General features: G+C 44.1%; 1 protein-coding gene across 1 annotated transcript in view; it reads right to left on the bottom strand.

The window, feature by feature from the left end:
* Window positions 1-223: 223 nt before the first annotated feature.
* LEKR1 (leucine, glutamate and lysine rich 1) overlaps window positions 224-21949 on the bottom strand; it is a 178930-nt gene continuing 157204 nt past the window's right edge. Inside the window, exons 11-13 of the mRNA XM_040974853.1 lie at window positions 19699-19863; window positions 16344-16643; window positions 224-952 (exon numbers count right to left, since the gene is read on the bottom strand). Of these exons, the coding sequence (XP_040830787.1) occupies window positions 539-952; window positions 16344-16643; window positions 19699-19863 (879 nt within the window). The 3' untranslated portion in view covers window positions 224-538. The remainder of the gene's footprint in view (window positions 953-16343; window positions 16644-19698; window positions 19864-21949) is intronic.

The raw sequence follows: 21949 nt of genomic DNA, 5'->3' as shown, positions 1-21949 counted from the left end.
GGTTTGCCAGTCCTGATGCGCTCTGCGGATATCTGAGCTAAGCATTTTAAAAATTATTTAACTAAAGATTAAAAACTTTTTTCCCCGACTGGAATACTTGCTGCACGTATTTAACCTATTTAGTTCAACAAAGGAAAAAACATCAATAGAACCAATGCAATCTATTTTTTTTTGGGGGTGTATGTGTGGAAATGTATGAAAAAAAGGTGCTAAGGATTAAAAAACTACCTGTGATTTCTCAAGAGCAGAGCATATTCTTAAGGACACTTCTAAATACACACGATTCATACATAGAGAAACTGACTGCCTGGGAGAACAATACATTCATTGCCGAAATTTCAAGTTAAGTCGATTCTTGGGAAATGCGCCTTCAGTTTTCTGGCTTCTTATACATTCTTTCGTTAAATATAGGCACGGACGTGCATTCCTAACATGTGAGCCTATTTGATGCTCTCCGTCCGTCTCAGTTACAGGGAGTCCCTGGGACCCTGCCAGAGTGCGTGCGTCCTGGGCGGAGCTGCTCTGGATGCCGGATCCGTCACTGCTGACTCAGCCGCCTCCGCAGCATGGCAGCCAGTCTGCGCCTGGTCTCGTTGACCGAAAGTGCTTGGCCCCTGGGAAGGTGCGGCTGGGGCAGAAGCGGCAAGCCTGAGCTGCTGGCCCTCGTGGGGTTTTGGGAGGCCGAGGCCCTGGTGGGTTTGCTCACCCCATGCAGGCGGGGGATGCGGACTCCGCTTTCGGCGTTGAGCCTTACCAGGCTTCGCTCTCCGTGACTTCCGACGGCCGCAGCGCAGGCGGCCGGGCTGCCCTCGTCCGGGGAACACGGGGACAGAGCTGAACTTGCACTGAGCTTTCTGAGCCCCAGGAGCTGTTGTTTGGCTTCACTCAGGGCCTCTGTCAGTTCAAAGCGCTCCTCACACTCTCTGCGCACTGTCTCTTGAAGAAACGTGTTCTGAAAAGACAGAAGGGCAGAAGCCACCCCTGGCCTTAAACAGCAAATGCAAGCAGATCCATGGGGGTCTAGGATACCCCACCAAAGCAGGGTGTGTGAAAGTTGGAAGCAACTGGGTCAGAGCACCTTGTTCAACCCCTGCACGTTGCAGTGGAAGAATGAAGGCCTGGGGAAACTGGTCCGGGAATTAAGGTCCAGGGTCACTCTGCTGGTTGTGGGGGAGCTGGAGTTAGAACCTAGGGCTTCTAGTGTCCACCTCCGTAGGGTTTCAACTCCTTTGCCTTGTGTGGCAGACAGCAGGTTCTGCACATATGATAGGAAATGGTGATTAACTGTAGAGTTTTTATAGTGAAGACACAACTGAATTCAAGAGGCAAATTGGTAACACTGAATTATTAGATAGAATAACATATCAGTATTTAAATAATAAAAAGTTTCTAATATTCTTTCTTAACTGAAATACACTGATTATTTGTGATTCTGTAAGATAATGTCCCCTAAACACAGACTATCATCTGCTTCTCCTGGCATACACCAACTTCCTGTAAGCCATGGTGGGCACAGTTTGCACCCCCAAGTTTGAGCAGAGCAGCCTTTTATGTCCCTCAAGGAACCTCAGCCTAAGGGGGATTTCAAGACAAGGAAGAACTTTTGAACAGAGCTGTCTGGAGGACTTAAGAGCTGAGTCTCATCTAGGCAGGGTGTACTGGAGCACATCTAAGCTTCCAGTATGTGACTGGACCCGAGGGTACCAGGGCGCCCGAAGACTCTGCCATGCTGCATTTCCACCTGAGTTACCCATTTTCTGTGTATGAAGTTCAGCAAGACTACTTCAAGGACCTCGTCAAGGTCCTGACACTCATGTCTTTGGGATGCTGAAAGAGGTAAAAAAAAAAAAGTAAGAAGTTCCAAGTGGTACGTTATTTTAATTAGTAATCAGTTAAAATGGCTGTGCTATAGAATTCACTAACTCAAATTTCTATCAGGTGAGCTTGCGTATAAAAGCAGCCAGGGCATTCCCCTGCTGACTCCGGTGCAAAAATCTGGATGGTTTGCTGACTAACCTGCTGTGAGTGGAACCAAATAGCAGGTGTCAACGACAGGAGCATCTTCCTGTGTTTAGCGGCAGGATTCAATTCAATTCCAAATTTGGTCATCAAAATCAAAAAAGAAAACTCTGGTTACCTGGTTGCACAGTAATGTTCTATAAGACAAGCAGCATGTCTGGCTCAGCAAAACCTCATCAATTACATGTTATTTACACACATCTATGACCCACTTAGTCTTGTGCTTTTTAAAAATTGTGGGTTAATTATTCCTCGTTATCGCTAACATTCTCTCTTTTTAAAGAGCAATGATGTTTGTGGCTTTCTTGCCTGGTCCACATGAACTCTAACTGAATATTAGCACTTGTTGGAAAGGAAGGGGAGGTAAGGGTAGAGAGGAAGGCTAATAAGGAACTGTGTTAGGCGTCAGCTGATTGAGGTGCGGCCTGGAGCGGTGACTTGCTGGGGGCACCCCGGCTGGCACGGGGTGGAGCCGTCCTGCCCGTAGAAGCCCGTGGCTAGCTCAGTGTCTCAGTCATACCAAGTGTGCAGGGACCATGTTGCTCTTTGGACAATGATGCGATAAAAAATGTGCAGAAATGACTAAAGTGGACTTCAACAAGTTACTGTCAAGATGCTTGGATAAGAAAGCTGTGAGAGGGACCTGCATGGTGTAGCAGGTGAAGCCACTGCCTGCGACATCGGCATTTCATATGAGCACAGGTTCTAGTCCCAGCTGCTTCACTTCCCATCCTGCTCTCTGCTAATACGACTGGTCAAGCAGCAAGAGATGCTTAGTGCTTGGGCGCTCGTCACCCATGTTAGAAACCCAGATGGAGCTGCATCTTCTGGCTTCAGCACGGCCCAGTGCCAGCCACTGTGGCCATTTGTGGGAATGAAGCAGTGGATGGAAGATTACTCTCTCCCTCTCCCTGTAATTATGTCTTTTTAAAAAAGTCGTGGTCTTCTATAGAAAACGTTCATAGAGCAAGTCATTTGAAAGTCATTTTAGGCAAGTGACACTTCCCTAAAGGAGAGAATGAAAATGCGGAGGGGACAACAAATCCCCATGCGAAGTACTTGGGAGCAAGGAGCCAGAAGACTCCGTGTTGAACTTTATACCCATGTTTTGTACCCAGTACGGTCTGAAGCAGTCAGGGCATGATTAGATCACATGGTTCCCACCAACCCTAACCAGATGTATTTCAAAGTGTGTATGGTCAGCCGCTGCTGACGGTCTTGGGCTGGAGCCCACCACTCAGGAATGGGGTCTCCTTCCAGACTATTACCACTTTTCAGGACACTGGATTAATTTTCTTTATTATTTCCCAAACCAGGAGGATCTCTGAACTGAAAACGAGACTGCAAGTCAGAACTTCTACTTTTGTTTGTGCCAAATCACTAAGAAATCTTGGTTGAGTTTCGTAAATCTTCATATCCTTGCCACCAGTACTTTCTCCTCTAAAATAGAGATTATAATTCTATTCAACAGGAAGTTCATCAGATGTTGTAATTTTGCCTCAGTCACAGGGTATAAAACAATGGAAACGAGAACACATGCAGATCTGAAGGGTTGCTATTTCAGTATTGGAGTGTGACAGGGCACGACAGGAGGACATGTGGACACGGCTCAAGTCAGTAGACACCTTCATGGAAAATTCTATTGGACTTGAAAACAATCATCCACTTGTGATTAGACTGCCTTCAGCACTTTAGGCAAAAGGAAAGTTGGGTGGCTGCAGCATTTAATATCCATTTCCATTGAAGAATATGGAAAAATGTGCACGGTGGGATGCATTCAACATGACTGAAAATGGTAGGCAAGCAGGAAAATACTCAGGGAAGCCACAGCACTGCACATGTCTTAGATAGCATTGTCTCTGATGGTATTTTAGTGTGGTAAAACTGTATCACTGGTGCATCAACTGGAAGTCAAGAAGAAATGGGAGGCAGGAGCCAGGTGCACAAAAGGCAGAAAGTGAGAACGCCTGCAGCACATGCAGGGATGGAAGGTGAGGCAGGTGCATGGAAGAAAACTAGGGCTGAGGGAGGAGGAGGGATCAGATCAGATTAAGAAGGAACCTGCAGCAGCACATTAATATCCAGCACTTTGTCAGAATTCTTGGGCCATCTGGAGTCATGGGGAGTTGGGCTTCAGGCAGAGTCCTAGCCTGGCCCAGTCTGCAGGAAAGGAGGCGCCTTTTGCCGATTCTGCGGAAAATGTGCTGGAGTGGGGCAAGGTGGCAGGAGGGAATCCGACATTTTCATGGAGGAGGCTTCTGTTCTAAGTGACTCTTGGCGGAAATGGTTTAGGGGAGGGAGACCTTGTCAATGGCCATACTACCCTGAGCATGCCTGATCTCATCTGGTCTAGGGGAGCGAGAACTAGCGCTTCTGCATGCTTAAACTCTTCAGTCAGTCCTGAGAGTTCCCTATCGATTTCTCTACAGCATTTACAGATGAAGGCTGCTTTGAATTGGGATTTAAAAAATGGCTTAATTGCATTGCCACCGAGTAGGTAAATGACAAAATGAAAATATAAATTAGCTCACCATCTGTCTGAAATTTCTAATACTAAAAAAATAAAAATGGCCAATTTCCTACACTGCTTGACATGTTTATTTTTGTGTTTGTTTTCACTTTCATCCTTAATGACAGCTGGGTTGCTTTTTCAATTCCAAAAACAGTGGAAGAAACAAGAGAAGACTTTGCTGGGTCACTTGATGAATCTGAAGGTGACAGAGTCCGTTTAAATCGAGAAGCAGCTGTACTTGGCAGTTTGGTGGAAATGGACTAGTGGAAATGGACTTCTGGAGGGCAAATGAGGATCTGAACAAATTTCCAGGAAGAGGAGTGTCAGGGAGATTGCTCTTACAATTACACGTGCATGGTTGTGAACACAGAAAACCAATGATGGCAGACACATCAGAACACAGGCAGAGACAGCGGCAGTGACCTCTGAGACGGAGACGGTTCAAGGAGAGATGTTTGAGGATGGGTGGGAAGGACCCACAGAGGCGCAGTATTTAAGATTACTTTTCGAAGTCAACAACCCAACTTTAGTTAAGAATGAACACAAACTAAACACAACCAAAACAGTTTCTCCATATCCCTGCTCAGCTAGTCAATTTCCTAGTCTCTCTCCACACTGGAGACCCCTGGGTGAAGCTCGTTTTTCGCCCATGCTGCAGTGATCCTGTGCACACACACCCTCCTTGAGAGCCAAGCCTATGAATAGTCCATGTTACCCCGAAGCTTTCCTGATCTGCCCATTCCGACGGGGTCAGATGTCAGAGAATCTCCCTTCGTCGTCCTCCTTTGTGGAAGAGACACGGATATTCTCGGCTCCCAGAACTGGGACATTGGTTTTTCCATTTTTATAGAGGAAGAGAAGTGTGGGTCATTTTCTCTAAATTGACATAGTATGCAAACACAGTAGGTGCATAGCCCAAACCTAGGAAAATCCTCTGCAAAGAAGCTATGTTAGAAATGTTATGTCTTAGAATTTACTATTACAGTTTACACAATTCCTTAATGATAACCACCAGTCATACTTTGGACGCAAATTCTTACGTGGCTTTTTCCTGGCCCGTTTTTGTGTGTCTGCAACCCTACAGAGATAACATATGCCCTTTTTCTTTCTTTTAAAAATTTTTTAAACAAAAACAGGTCCAGGATGTCAGAAGGATGGTCAGATGAACTAACATAAAAAATGAAAACAGCTGTTGTAATGGAAGAGAACCCATTATCCTTTAGCTACAATTTGAAATCCAAAAAGCTTTGACAATTTTTGTAATTTATTACTTTGGTGATAAAATCTGACCAGACTGACAGGAAGCTAATTACAGTCTTGATCCCATTAAATGTGAACCTTCAGATGTTTCACTGCAAAAATATGAATGCCATTGCAAGGGAGGGGGCTGCCTGAGGTCTCCGGAAGCGTATGCACTGTGGTAACTTCTTGGGGTTTTTTTGGCTTATTTTTTTTAAAGGCTTATTTATTTATTTATTTGAAAGGCAGAGTTAGAGAGAGAGAGAGAGAAAGAGAATGTTTCATCTGCTGGTTCACTTAAAAAATGCCCACAGTGGCTGGAGCTGGATTGATCTGAAGCCAGGCCAGGAGGATCTTATGGACTCCTATGTGGTTATAGGGGTTCAGGCACTTGGGCCATTCTCTGCTGCTTTTCCAGGCATATTAACAGGGAGCTGGACCAGAAGTTGAGCAGCTGGGACTTGTAACAGGTGCTTGTATGGGATGCCTGTGGCAGCTTTACTCACTATACCACAGTGCTGGCTTCCTGTATTAACTTACTAAATTAAAAATATTTTAAAATATCTGAACCCAAAGTCTTCAGATAAGGGACATAAGTAGGTTACAAAATTCCCTTCTCTAAGTACTCTTTCCTTACATTCCTTAACAGAATTCTTCTCTGGTTTACTTCCTAGTTGCCTAGAAGCTTTTGCTCTGTCATCTTTGCTAGATTCTTCTCTTCTTTTTCTCCCATCCCTAGAAGTCAGAATGTCTGTTCTCTGTGGTTTCATTGCCTGTGCGATCTCATTCGAGCCCAGTGTTTAAGTACTAGCTGCACGTGAATATCTCTAAAACCATATTTCCAGCCAGCTCTCTCTGTGGACACCAGGCCTGAGACGTGGAATGTCTATTATGCAAACGTCTAATAAGCATATTAGCAAATCCCAAATCAAATATTTGTTATTTTCCTTTGATTTCATTACTAACCTAGTACTTCCCATCTCAGTAAATGGTCGCTTAGATTGGAGGAGTATGTGGAGCTGAATCAAGCATCTATTACTAAAGGTAAAGCTACATTCTATCTTAGTTTCTTTATTTCTCATAATTTTGAAAAAGTTCTCATGTGGTTCATAGTCTGCCATTTATTTGCTTTATTTACAACTTTCTTGATTTTCTTCCATGCTCCTTGGCTTATCCTTGCTTCTGCCACCTTCTGCAAATCACGTTCTTTTATTACTATACTCCTGTCGAGAGTTTTAAAAATGAAAATGATACGTTACACACAGTTAAAATTATACTGTAAAACTTACAATTCAAAAGAGCATCACCTCACACTTCCAAGTGGTGCTTCTCAGGAACTGTGCCGTGTTCAGATTTTTAAGCTATCATTTCTGATGTTTGGCTCTGTATTTCTAAATAACATCCAACTATATCTCAGATTTTTTCAACTTTTTTAAAAGTCTGGAAGTCAGAATTAAGGAGAGACAGAGAGATCTTCCGTCTGCTGGTTCACTCCCCATACGGCCACAATGACTGGAGCTGAGCCTTCAAGAGCCAAGAGCTTCTTCCAGGTCTCCCACGTGAGTGCAGTGTCCCAGTAACCAGTCATCCTCTGCTGCTTTTCAAGGCCATAAGCAAGGAGCTGGATGGGAAATGGAACATCCTGGACACAAACCAGAGCCCATTCGGGATGTTGACGCTGCAGGCAGAGGCTTAGTCTACTACACCGAGTTGCTGGACCCCCTTTTCCAATTTTTAAAACTTAACAATTGTAAAACTATTTTAAAATTTTCTATATACTTTCACTTTTTAAAATTTAATTTTAAATGTTCATGTCAATGGTGAGGAGACTGCAAACTCCCACCAGTTGGGATGGAGAGGGGTGGGGCCAGGGAGGGTGGGTGAGAGAAATGTTTTTGCCCTCCCTCCTGTGTCCATGGAGGTGAGACGGGAGGTGGGGTGTGTTCCTGAGCCCCTACCAGTCTGTTCTCCAGACCGGCTCTCACATGCGCGGGGGTGGGGGGCTGTGGACTGGTCTTGCCCACCCACAGTCTCAGATGTATTTTTACTTTTTGAAAAGGCAGATAGAAAGAGAGAGAGAGGGAGAAAGAGAAAGAGAGAGAGAGAGAGAGAGAGAGAGAGAGAGAGAGAGAAAATCCACTTGCTGATTCACTGCTCAAGGACCTGCAACAGCCTTGGTTGGAGCAGGCTGCAGCTCGGGGCCCAGAACCCGATCAGTGTCCCCTGTGGGTGGCAAGGAGTCAGTCATCACCTGCTCCCTTCCAGGTCCGCGTTAGCAGGAAGCTGGATCATAAGCGCAAGAATCAGAGCTCAAACCCGTGTTCTCCGATACAGGATGGGGGTCTCCTAAGAGCCTCTCATTTGCTGAGCCGAACGCCTGCCTCTGCTTTCAAAACACATACGTACGGGATGCCATGTGATGCTTCTACTTTCACACACATCATAATGTACAATCGAGGTAAACATTTCCTTAAGCATTAAATGTTTTCTTACAGTAAAGACATTCAAAAATCCTTTCTTCTAGTTTTTTTTTTCCTTTAGAGAAATACACATTATCTGTAGTCAGCTTATTGCGCAAACTAAAATTCCTTGCTCCTATCTAACCGTAACTCAGTATTTGTTAATCAGCTTCTCTCTCTCCTCTCTGCCCCTACTGTTTCCAGCTCTGGTAATTACCATCACACTCTTCATTTCTAATAGATCAACTCTTTTTAGACTGTGCGTGTGAGTGAGATCTGGCAGCATCTGTGTTTTTGGGGCATGACCTTTCACTTAATATAATGACCCGCAGTTCCATCCATGCTTGTGTAAATGACATTTCATCCGGTTTTGTGGCTGAACAATACTCCACTGCACATTTATACCTGATTTTCATGATCCATGCAGAGCTTGATGGACATGCAGATTGCTTCCACTCCTTGGCGATTGTGAAGAGTGTTGCCATAAATATGGGCGTGCAGATGTCTCTGACAGAATGATTCTGTTTTTCACCCACCAGTAGGGTTGTTGTTGGATCGTATGGTAGTTATATTTTTAGCTTTTTTTTTTTTTGAAGAATCTTCACACTGTTTTCCACAATGGCTGTACAAATTTATATTCTCTGTTTTTAAAATCTGACTGTGACGAATTCACTCCACACAATGGAAGACGAGGGCCAGGCTTCCTACATCATTTACCCAAAGATGTGTCTCCCCCACCTGTACAGTCACACCATGTCTTACCACAAGTTGTAATCAGATCTGTACTTTTATATGACCAACTTATATTAAGTTTATGCACATCTGAGTAATACAGATTCTTTTTTCAAGTTTTTTTTTTTTTTTTTTAATTCGAGTTACAAATAGAGAGGTCAAGACAAAGAAAGAAAAAGAGAGAGAGAGACAGAGAAATTTCTGTTATGGTCCACTCCACAGATGGCCTAAACAGGCAGTCCCAGGCCAGGCCAAAGCCAGGAACCAGGAGTTCAACTGGATCTCCTGTGTGGGTGGCAGGGCCCCAAACACTTGGCCCAATTCCCACTGTTTTTCCTAGATTATGAGCAGGGAGCTGGGATGGAAGTGGAGCAGCTGGGACCCCAACCTGTGCCATTATGGGATGCTGGTGTGTCTGGCTGTGGTTCCTGTGCCACAATGCCAACGACCCTCCACTGCACTTCTTGGGCAGTTTCCATCTAGAAAGATTCTCGTTATTTATCTGCTCAGTTTTCCAGGTGGCACTCATCAGTTCTCCACTAAACTCACAGAGGTATAAATATCGTCTCAGAATGTTCAGGTGCACTCTGTAGTCTATTCAGCTCCACTTTGTTCTTGGAGACACACTTAAAGGAACACTCGGCTCAGCTCGGCACAGCACAGCTAGTCCTGTCTTCAGCTCCATGCTTCTTTGAAAGGCATCCGAGGCCTCCGGTTCCCAAGTCTCCCATGCGCTGTGTCACGCAGTTTGCTTTGCCTGTTTAGATTCTTCTCTGTCCGACCCACTGCCGCATTCTGAGCCCTGCTGTCTATCCTGGCCCTGCCTTGGAGCCCTTATTCCTGTATCTATACCCTGTGGTGCCATATGGCCTCTCCAGCTGTCTGAGAAAGGCTGCAAAGAAAATAGCATTTTTGTAAAAAACAAAAAAACAAACAAAAAAACCAAACCACAAAAAACAAAAACCCAAATCCTTATTTGATAACTAATCATTTGATAGGCTATAGAACTTGAGGTTGGAAATAATTTCCCTTCAGAATTTGTCTTCTGTTTTCTACTGTTTTTATGCAGAATTATGCTATTTTGATTGCTGACTGCTCACTGCCTGGTCCCCCCTCTCCTCCCTCAAGCTTTGAAGTACTTGGGTTTCTCCTGCTGGTGTTGATATTTCGTTATAGAGTATCTTGGTGGGGCGCTTCCACCACGATGAACAGGTGCACCTACTGTGCTGGGTCATCAGTAGGACCTTCAGCTCCTGGAGGTAGCCTGGAAGTCATTCCTGCGTGGTCTCCCTCCTGCCTTCCTCCTGTTGCTTCTTTCTGCAGCTCCTACTATTGGGGTGTTAGATTGCCCGTAGCAATCCTCCCATTTTCTTCTCCCCATTTCTTTGTCTTCTTCCTTCTATTTTCTGGGAGATTTCTCATCTCTATCATTAAACCTTTTTTTTTTAATTTCAGCCTTTACATTTTAGCATTTTCCTATTCTTTTAGTTATAGCCTCCAATTCATTTTTTTCAAAGATTTATTTTTATTATTATTTTTTTATTGGAAAGGCAGATACACAGAGAGGAGAGACAGGAAGATCTTCTGTCCGATGATTCACTCCCCAAGTGAGCACAACGGCCGATGCTATGCCGATCCCGAAGCCAGGAGCCTCTTCCGGGTCTCCCATGCGGGTGCAGGGTCCCAAAGCTTTGGGCTGTCCTCGACTGCTTTCCCAGGCCACAGGCAGGGAGCTGGAAGGGAAGCGGGGCTGCTGGGATAAAACTGGCGCCCATATGGGATCCTGGGCGTGCAAGGCAAGGACCTTAACCACTTGTGCCACCACGCCGGGCCCCCAATTCATTTTTAATGAACACAATATTATCTCTTTCTCTCTGAAACTCTTTTGTTCCCTGTACGTACTGTATTTGTTTTTTTACCAAACCACCTCACCCATGTTTTTTTCTTTTTTGGTTTTGCTTTTGATTTTAGCTCTTTATATTAGGGATGCTTCTTGTTTTAAAATGAGCCTCCCACATGTTGACAGAAATGCCACCCTTGGCCGTGGCTGCAGCCATTGCATTAGGATTCCCCACTGAAAATGCCCATAGGGCTCTTCCTTCAAGAGTCCATATCCTCAGAAAGGGTTTCCACCCCTGGCTGCTGATACATAAGCCCACTACTTGTGTTCCGGGATGCAAGTGTGTGACAGGAACTGTCACAGACTTAATATACAGACTTCCTCTGTGGCTGCGGCTGCGGCCCGTACTCTGTCTTCTTACACCCTCTGGTCTCAAGCCTCTCTCGTTGTGTTGGCGAGTGAAATGTTGGTCTCCTTCGAGGATGGTGAGCAGTGGCTGCGGGGACTGGGAAGGGTGACTGAGGATCTGCCTGTCCCTCTTCCAATCTTCCAGATAGTTCTGTCTTCAGCTCCGCTCTTCTTTCAAAGATATCTGAGATCTCCAACTCCCAGTCTCCTGTATTGCATCACACAGCCTGGCTTGCTCTTTTTGGGATCCCCTAAGCCCACCAACACTCTACAGGCATTCATTTCCAATGTCCTACGGTCGGCTAACTCAGTGGCCTCTCAGCCACTTGCTTTCCATTTCACAAACATTTGTTGATATATTTTTCATCCAGTATCAACTCTGATTCTCTTTGTCCTTATGAATTATTGGAATTTCATTTTTCTAAAGAAAATTTGAAAGATTTATTTATTTATCTATTTGGAAGACAGAGTGACAGACAGAGAGGGAGAGACAGACAGAAAGAGGTCTTACATCTGCTGGTTCACTTCCCAAACAGCTACATGGCCACAGCTGGACCAGGCTAAAGTCAGAAGCCTGGACCTGCATCCAGATTTCCCATGCGGGTCGCAGGGACCCAGGCACTTGGGCTGTCTTCTGCTACTTTCCCAGGTGCACTAGCAGGGAGCTGATGCTGACGTGGAGCAATGGTGACCATAACTGGTACTCTAAAGGGATGTTGGTGTTGCAGATGGCAGCTTAACTCACTGTGCCACAAAGCCATCCCTGCTTAGGGCAGTTTCAGTGGCGATGGAATAAAATAAACAAAAAGGTGTATGTTCAATTCTGCAAGTTTAACCTAGAGTTAATTTTTCTTTCTTTTGAGTATCTTTTATTTTCACTACATGGTTATTGGGACTATGGAATTTAAGCCTTCTGTTCCCTTCCCCACCGCCACCCCCACTCCCCTTCTATTTGGATTTAAAACAACAAAATACTGAACTCTTTGCCCTGGTTTTCCTTTTGTAGTTGTATGTGAGCTGATGTGTTTTCTTCCTTCCTTCTCTCCATCCTTTGCTTCCCTCCCTTCCTCTCTCTCTGCCTCCCTCTCCCTTCCTGCTATCCTGGCTGCCTCCCTCCCTCTTTTTCACACACTGCCCCCTTTCCTTCCTCAGGGCCACAAGGCCCCTGGCGGTGCAGCAACACTGTCTTCACAGCCTCCCCTGGAACTGGCAGGACAGAACACAGGCACTGGGAGCATGCAGGATTCATTCCAGCTACTTGGATTCAATGATGACATGCCTTCTTCCCAGAGTGACTTCCTCTTCTCTCTTTGTTCCATATAAACACGAATGCATGTGTTCTTTCGCCAGCGAGAATCCTCACATTCCAATGCACTTTTGTTTTCCATTTGCTTTCTTCTGGTTGACCTATTACCTTTTGTTGCCTGTCCCCGTGACCCTTGCTACCTCTGTGGATTCTCGCCAATAATCCCTGCTCCACTTGGGAAGGCCCGCTTGCCTCGAGAAGCTTCGCTTGGCTTCTCTCCTAGTCTGGAGGACTTTCCTCATACAATTAGAAACAGCCCACCCACTTTTTGGCCTCTTGAGACGAATAGCACTTTCCTTCCCTTAATTAACCTCCTTATTAGGCCACTAATTTATCTCCTTTCTGATGGGAATTTGTTCTCCACTTCAATGCAGCTTTGCTCCTCCAGAATTTGAGAAATTTCAAGTGTCTGGAAGGCATGATCAAAAAAGTCGTGTTTTTTACTTTACGGATTATAGCCTTGGTTCTCTCTGGCTCATAAATCCTATCACTTTTATTGGCTCATTTGCTATTTTTATAAGCATGTTCTGGACTTTGGCATGCTTAACCAGACACACAGTCATAACTATTTGCTCCTAGAGTTCAGTTCTAATTATGTAACTAAGAGGCCGCATTTTGGTAGCTTTTCATGGAAAACCTGGTTTATTCTCTTTCCACAAATATAAATCGCCCCTCCCCCAACCCCAAAGCAGAGCCTTAATTAGTATTTTTTTTAAAAGATCCATTTCCCCTCTCTAGTAATGATTCTTGATTATTTATAACAATAAAACAACATTGTATTAGATGTGTATGCCTTGAAAATATAAAAACAAAACTTCATTTCTCAGTGATTTCCTTTTGCAGCTGCTAAACAGAAGGAGCTTTCTGCTCAGCAATTGTAGACGACTCCTTGTTGTAAACAATCCCTTGTTTCCAAGAGAGATTCACTCTCCACTTTTGGCCTAGTTCCTCTTACTAAAATCACCTGCCAAGAACCAGGGACTGGATGGCTTTAAAATGGCCCTGCTTTTTCTACCCAGCCTTCCGACAGTCAAACCTTACGTAATTAATTCACTCTGAATGTGGGTGGGACTTACTGACTTGTTGGTTGTGAGCAGAGCACAACAGAAGCAATGAGATGCTACTTCCAGGATTAAGTTACAAAATGATGCTGGCTGCTGTCTTGGCACCAGTTCTCTCCGTCTCCCTGCCTTGTTGTCCCTGAGGGAAGTCAGTGGACACATTACGTTTGTCTCCCATACAGGTGGCAGGAACCCCCTTGGGCCAACTGCCAGTTCTTTCCCCAGGCTATTAGCAGGAAGCTGGGTCAGAAGTGGAGCGGCTGGGACACAAATAGGTGTCTATATGGGATTCTGGCATTGCAGAAATGGCTTTACCTGCTATGTATTATTATTATTATTTTTAAAATAATTATTATTTAATTATTATATAATTATTACTTAAAAAACTATTTGAAAGGTAGGACAGAGAAGGAGAGGAAGGGAGGGAGGGAGGAAGGGAGGGGGAGAGAGAGAGAGACAGGGAGAGAAATTTCCTATTTGCTGGCTCATGTCCAAAAACAGCTGCAGTAGCCAGGGCTGAGCCAGGCTGCAGCCGGGGGCAGGAGTTCTTCCCTGGCCCTTCGCAAGGTCGATGGAGGTCCAAGCACTTGGCCATCTTCTGCTGCTTTCCCGTGAACATTAGCAGACAGCTGGATCAGAAGGACAACCAGGACTCAAACTTGTACCCTGGCATTGTAGTGAGCGTTACGTATTATTATTATTATTGATCTTTATTTTGCCCATTCTGTAATTGATATAATTCACTGCAATAAGTTCATTTCATAATTACAATAATTATAATAAGGGTACAAACTTTTTATTTTGCTTATACTTAAATGTAGCAATAACATAGTATTACTTCTTCATAAACAACAATTTTTAATCATTAATATTGATTAGTATTAGTATCCTTTCATTCCTTTATTAAATACCAATATTAGGGGCTGGTGTTGTGGCTCAGTGAGTTAAGCCACTCTTTACAACAATGGCAGTCCACATGAGTACTATCGGAGTCCTAGCTGCACCAATTATGATCAAACTCCTTGCAAATGAATCTGGGAAAGCAGCAGATGATGTACCAACCACTTTAGGCCTCCACACCCATGTGGGGGATTGGACTGGCATCCTGTCTGGAGGCTTCAGCCCAGCCCAGTCCCAGCTATTCTGGCCACAAAGGGAATGAACCAACAAATGGGAAATTCTCTCTCACTCACTCCTGCTCTCTATCTTTCCCTCTCTGCAATTCTGCCTTTCAAATAAATAAAATTAATCTTTTACAAAAAGATGCTCCTAAAACCCGCACGAATACTACTTCTCCCCAACATTCAGGACTTGCCTTTACTTGCTATACCGTCATAAACGGAACTGAATATAATGTGACATGCTGTTAGTGATTAGCAAACAGAGCAATTGTCCCGCTATTTTTAAACTGCTGAGCAGTTCAGAAATAAAATTTCATTAGGAGACAGTTGTCAAGTCAAAAGGTGCGCTCCAGTTTAAATGAAAGTGTTGTTGAAACAATCATTCCCCTCCTGAGCTTAGATCGACAGGAAAGTAAAACCCTGAGAGAATATTCCATTTCAGATACATGGTTGCCGATAACGTCGCGACCCACGTGAAGAGCAAAAAGTTGGAGCCATTTCTCTTTCATCACTGAGTATAAGTGCCTGTCCCCTGGTGACGCTCAGTGCTAATATGGCTGAGGGGTTGCTTTGCTCATCTTAGAGAATGAACTTCTTTTGTTTCAATCTGCAGTTTTGTGGCTCAAATCTAATTATTTTTGCTGGGAATTTTCCCTTTTTGTTCTTCCTAGTTATTTGTATCTACTTCAATAAGTTCTTGTGATTCATTAATTGACCATCCATAGGAGACGATCTGACTGCTGGTAACGCCTGAGATTGCAAATGTCCCGTTCAACATTGTGGTTTTTTTTTTTTTTTTCCCACATCTCATAGGTAATGATGTTCTAGTTTTAACTGTAATTTCTCCAGAGCCACACGGGTCATGCAGTAGCATCAATTTCTACAAGAAGGTTTGGATTTTATTTTTAATCACTCTAGCGATGCAGTGGTATTTTTGTAGCATATGAATTAACTTCATGTTGATGCAAATTTACTAGTTTTCTCCCCATTATGGACTGTGTTTGCTGACTCTGTATTTAAGGGGAAATATAATGGAAATGTAGCAGAGACTGACGTGTCTGGATGTGGAGACACAGTGCAGTATGCCTCTCTGCATCCAGACCAAAGATGGACTCCCAGTGAAACTGCTGAATCTATCCTGACAGTAGGATGCTGGACTCTCTGACACTGTCCATGCCCTCAATGGCGGGAAACACCTCAATAGCAGAATGATGGACTCACAGCTGTTCATGAAGGACCACCCATTGTAGTGCCAAAGGGGAAATCAATGGGGGCGGAAGCTCGAGGAATGGGCTGGGAAATTCCATAGCCTATTGAACTGTATCATAAACGATAATAAAAAAAAAATACATAGCCTAACTTCCTTCTAACCTAGGCAGCAAATGCTTTTAGTTTCTATGGCAGAGACGTAAAGTTAGAACTAGACATAACACACAAAGAATCCTGGACCTGGGGGTCATGGAGTCATGGGCAACAGGGTCGGGTGCTGAGGGCACTGGAGATGTGGAGTAGCTCAAGATCAGACAACTAACGAGCCTTGGTGAGCACAGAGCTGGGTCTATCTCAGGCCCAGGACTCCTTGCAAGACATCAAGCTGTGGCTTGTGCTTGCGTGTTTCGGCAAAGGTCTCCTCATCGACGCCTTACCTCTTCCTGGGACTGCTGCAACTGCCGCATCAGTTGTGTCTGCGCCAGCATGACTCTCTCCAGTTCATCTGACTTCTGTTTCATTTCCTTCTGTAAGTCCTCTGAAAGTGAGTCACTATTGTCAACTTCCTTCTTCAAGCGAGATTCAAATTCTGCAACCAAGACTTTAAGGTTTTCAATTTCTTTTTGCTTCGCTTCAGAGTGTTCAGTGTATCGGATATGGGACTCTCGGAGTTTTTCTTCAAGGTCGGTCACTTCTAGCTTTAGATCTCTTGTGGTGCTTGCGATTAAGTCTGATATCTGCAAGATAAATCTCACATTAGCGTGGAAGCAACATCTCAAGATACCTACAGAATTCCTTTGGTCTTTAAGAGGTGTATTCTAATTAGTCAGTGTACTGTTTCATCAGATAACAACAAACTATGACATGTAGGCTTTCTAGATTTTCTTTTATTTAATAGTTCAGACAAGCTTTAATAGTTTCCCATGTAGGAGTCTCACAGCAGGCACTGTGCTCCACTTGGAAATATACAAATCTCTGAACTGCTCTGAGCTACTAGGGATAGCTCAAGTTCAAGTCCACTGGGCCCTCTCTGTGTCGAACCTGCACAGTTTAGGACCCCAAGATGTGTGACTTCTGGTGTTCCAGGGAGGAGAACCTCTCAGTTTTATTCCATTATTGCCATACCAACGTGCTTTCCATTGGTAAGCTGCTTGGTTCTGTATCTCGGTGCTGGAGGTGTCCTCTGGCATTATGTACTGTAGAACAACTGTGCCCGACAAAAACTTTCTTTGATAATGAAGATATTCTGTGTCACTTAATATGGTGGACACTAGCCATTGACAGTGACTACTGGCAAATGTTAACAACTCTTAAAAACAAAACAAAGAACCAAACAAGTCCAATCCTGCGATAGAAATGCTCTTCCCAGCCACCAGTGCGCTCCCTGATGCCTGTTCTGGGAGACAGGCTAACAGGCCCTCAAGGGCAGCACTGGCGACCTGAAATACGGCCAGCGAAAGGGAAAGGAAGTTCATATTTTTCTTAACTTTAATAAATTTGGTGGACATCTATGTAACCACATGTGGTAACGGACAATATAGTTCTACAGAAAACCAAAATGTTTTGAAAATATGCTGCCTCTCAGATGGCAGTTTTCGAAAAATGCAAAAATAATCTGGAATAGCTTTTCCTCATCACAGGAAGTCTTTACAAGTGAAAAAAACAGCTTGTTTTCTTTCTTGTGAAAGAGACAAAACAAAAAAGAGCAGAGCTGCTTCTGACGGAACAATTCCTAATTACTTAGCCTACCAATACAGTCATATTATAAAGATGAGCACCAGAAGCTAACCCACAGAGCTTCTGGAAAACATTCGGAGACCAAAGTTCCCAGGATGTTGTGAACTATTATTTTAAAAGAGTTATGTATTCAGCATTTGTTTCAAATGTTAATTTACATGTGGAATAGCTTTTGCAAGAAACGTATTTGCCACAAGTTAGTAAAGTTACGAATTAGCATTCTGCTATCTTCAATGGGTTCAGGAAGGGAGGGGGTCACTGCTGGGTCAGGATGGAGAGCTGATGCTCAGGGCAAGGCTGTCTCGGAAGAGAAGCCTCACCAGGCCACACGTGTGTTTTGATCTGTTTTGTTTTTAAGCAGTCAACATGTAAAAGTTGGATTTCATTTAAAAAAATGTGGCTTGGGATTTCTGTCGAGAACCACTAACATCTGGCCAGTTGAAGCTTGTTGTTTACATTCGTTGCTGATGGGTTCCTGAGCCACCCAGGACTGCACCCGCAGTCAGCAGTGAAGGAGCAGGGGAGGGGAGACTCCACAGAGCCTGGGATGCCACGGGCAGGCAGCAGGAGGTGAGGACAGGCTAGGGTGGGGAGAACCTCAGAGGAATGAAGACTCCAAGCTCATCACACCTGTTCCATTGTCCCATTAGGAATCCACTTACAAAACACAAATGCAGAGACGAAACTGTGACAAATACCAAGGTGGCATCTGTAGGGCATTAAATACAAAGCACAAGGCCTGTTTCAGAGTTGGCCCCATGGCACTGCATGGGTCATACATCCAACCAGCTGGTCCTGTCTGCCATTTACAATGGACTACTGAAATGATGGCGCCATGGCTCCTTTACACAGAGAGGTCATCAGGTCTCATTTGCTGCTTAATTAACATGGGCTGTTAATGAGCTTATTCAAAATATTATCTTTCCATTGAATGCTGATCAATGGACACACATGTGCTTTAAGTCCTGGAAAAACAAGGGAACTTTAAGAAAACCCTAAATTATATTTGGGAAACTCTGCTTTAGAAATTTGGGAGATGTGAGTACATCTCAAAAGTTTTCCCTAGGAGAGTTCCTTGTGGGACAGGAGGCCTCCATCCACTAATGAAGTCACGTCCCGGCTACTTCCCTTTGGAGCCAGCTTCCTGCTAACGCACAGCCTGGGAGCAGTGATCTCTGTGTCTCTGCCGTCCACAGAAGGGACAGGCTGGAGTTCCAGGCTCGCGGCTTCCGTTCCTGACTACAACAGGCATTCCGGTAGTGGACTAGTAGATGAAACTGCCTTTAAAATAGAAAAATTAAAAATTTTGCTCTTCTTTCAAACTGTATGGAATTGAAAATGTCTGCAGACATAAAAAAGCTATGTTTTGGTTGTCGAAAAAATTTTAATTATGTAAAATAGCTGCCTTTTAATGTTAGGTATTTGAGATATTGGACTAACTAGCCATGCTAATTTTTTATTGATATATTTTATGCTTTAAAAAAGATTTATTTACCTGTCTATTTATTTATTTAACAGGCAAAGTTAGAGAGGAAGAGGGAGAGAGACAGAGAGAAAGACAGAGACAGAGATGAAGCTCTTGCATCCATTGGTTCACTTGCCAATTGACTGTAACAGCCAGGGCTGGGCCAGGCAGAACAGGAGCCAGAGCTTCACTGGGCCTGCCAAGCGAGTGCGGGGACCCAAGGACTTGGGCCATCTTCAGCTACTTTTCCCAGGATGTTGGCAACAAGTTGTATCAGAAATGAAGCAGCTAGGATTGGAACTGGAACCTATATAGGATGCCTGCCTTGCAGATGGCAGCTTAACCCTCTGTGCCATAGTGTTGGCCCCACTGTTTTATAAATAACCTTATTTTAGTCATATAAAAAAATCCATACATATCTGGTTAGTATGCTTGTTTCAGTTATCCACTCTTGAGACTAGCCACATCATTTTACTGGTGTGGCTAAAGTCAAGGCCTGCTGATCGTGAGGAAAGTTATGAAGTCAAAAAGACACCAATGTCTGCAGTTTCAAACACATGGAAACACTTCCGAGTAGACTAAGGATAGACCTTCATTTGCAGTTCTTCTTGTTCCTTCTTATACTTCCGGATAAGCTCTTGGTGCTTTTCTTTTTCAATATCAAGTTCCAGTTTTGCTTCTTCCTTAAAGAGAAGAGCTTGTTCCTCAAATTCAACTAAATGTCGGGCTCTTTCCTTGGCAAGTTCAGCTTCAATCTGGAAAATAGGATTCAGCAAAGTATGAAACCATTTTACCTTGAAAGAAGGCCTTATTTCCAAACTCTAATGCATTAAACCTGTAACACAAGTTTTTAATTAAACTATTTAAAAATCATAGTATTAAAAAAATTCTTATAATTAATCTTGCTCCAAATAGCCTAAGACTTTGTAAGACCTTCCAGAATCTGAAAAATAAGTGGAAAAGTTAACACTGTAGATATGACAGCTTTCACAAACACTAAATGCTTACTTATTTCTACATAAATGACTAAAAGCTTGGTCACTGTACTGTAAACTCAGTTCTTGCCAGTCTATAAAGAAAAAAAAATCCCCTCGCAGATTTTAAGGTGCTTATGTTATGTCTAGGTGAAAGTTCAGAGGAACTACAAAGTACAAATGCTGATTCTCCAAGTGTCTGTTTCTTGATGGAACTCCTAGAATGGACTGGATGTGGCGGAGGCAGGAGAAGTGACTGACGGGAAACATCACACTGCCCGTATCCAGGTTTTGACTCAGATGGGATCACACTACTGGAAGGGACCTTAGAAATCCCCTCGCTCAGTCTTTCCAGCTTCCGTGAACTGTGGAAAGATTAAACAAGGACTTTGGATTCAGGTGGAGTTGAGCTTAAATCCTCGCTCTGCATTTTGGCCCCGTTGCCTGCTGGCTGTGTGACCTTCGTGGCGGTAACCTCTCCTTTCCCTGGAGGATCTTTCGGTGTGTTAATGAGCTAAAGCATTTGTTGAAAGCTAAAGCTCACTAGTGAGTGGAAACTACTTTCCATGCTCCAGCCCTTCAGTGTTGCCTACAGAATCCATAGCAAATGCCTGTTGGCGGTGCGCCTCACACCTCGAAACCATAACTCATTCCTTCCCCAGCAGGGAGTTGCTGTTCTCAGGCAGCACTGCACATTAGGTAGTTTTTCCTTCAGCTGAGCAAAGGTCTCCCTCCATGTGGTTTTCAATCACTGGTTCTGGCTCTGCCTACAGCAGGGAGAGAAAGTCTTTGAGTGCTCCAGTCACACTGAGGACAAGAGAAGGGATCCCAAGGCTAGGCAGGCTCTGGAGTCACATTCGCCATGATTACAAAGCCCAAGAGGCAACAAGTGCCAGGCAAATGGCAACATTCACTTCTCCCCTTCTCCCTAACAAACTGTATGATGCGGCGTGGCGAAAGAAGGAAAGATGTCAGTCGGGTTTGTCAAGGAAAAAGCTGAAACCAGGGTGCTAGGACACAAAAGGTTCGCTAAGGAAGTTTACATTAAGCCATTTAAATTAAAGGCAGACAGGTGATCATCTTCAGTATGGAGTCAATTATTAATTTTTTTCAGTCCTGCAACAGGACTGAACATTTGTTCCAAGGCTAAGTAGTTATGTTTAGCCTCAATGCAAAACATTATTCTGGCTGTCTCAAAATAAATTTTTGAATTGTTTGGGTGAGAGATGACTGAAGATCTCACATGAACATTGTGGAATTACTCAGATGAGCTGTTCTCAGACTGCCAAACACAGGGGAGTATTCTAGCCGGCCAGAGAAAAGAACAGGGGCCGGCTCCGTGGCATAGCCAATTAAGCTGCCACCTGTTGCCTTCACATCCCATATGGGTGTGGGTTCGGTTCCAGCTGCTGATGCACTTCCAATCCAGCTCCCTGCTGATGCATCTGGGAGGGCATTAGAAGATGGCCCAAGTCCTTGGGCCCCTGCCACCAATGTGGGAGACCCCAGAGGAGGCTCCTGGCTGCTGGCTTCACCCTGGTCCAATCCTGGGTAATGCAGTCATTTGAGGTGTGAGCCAGTGGATGGAAGATCTCTGTCTGTCTCTCTCTCTCTCTTTCTCTCTGCACCCTCACTTATAAAATAATTAAAAGAAAAGAAGAGAAAGGAGATACTACTCTGAATATGAGGTTTCCATTCACTTGTCTCCTGGCAGCCACCTAGATAACCAGCCTCCACTAACTTGCCTGAATCAGAAATCTCAATGTAACACCCTCCTCCAAAGTCTCTTGTTCTCCCAGCCCCTGCCACTGCCAGGAAACAGCATCACCACCTGTCATCTAGTCACTTAAATCAGTGAATCAGGCAT

This window comes from Ochotona curzoniae, unplaced genomic scaffold (genome assembly GCF_017591425.1).
Source record: "Ochotona curzoniae isolate NIBS_2020 unplaced genomic scaffold, NIBS_Ocur_1.0 contig_2599, whole genome shotgun sequence".
Classification (NCBI taxonomy): Eukaryota; Metazoa; Chordata; class Mammalia; order Lagomorpha; family Ochotonidae; genus Ochotona; species Ochotona curzoniae.
Note: the sequence above shows the minus strand (reverse complement) of the source record. Positions and strands in the feature narration are given on the sequence as shown.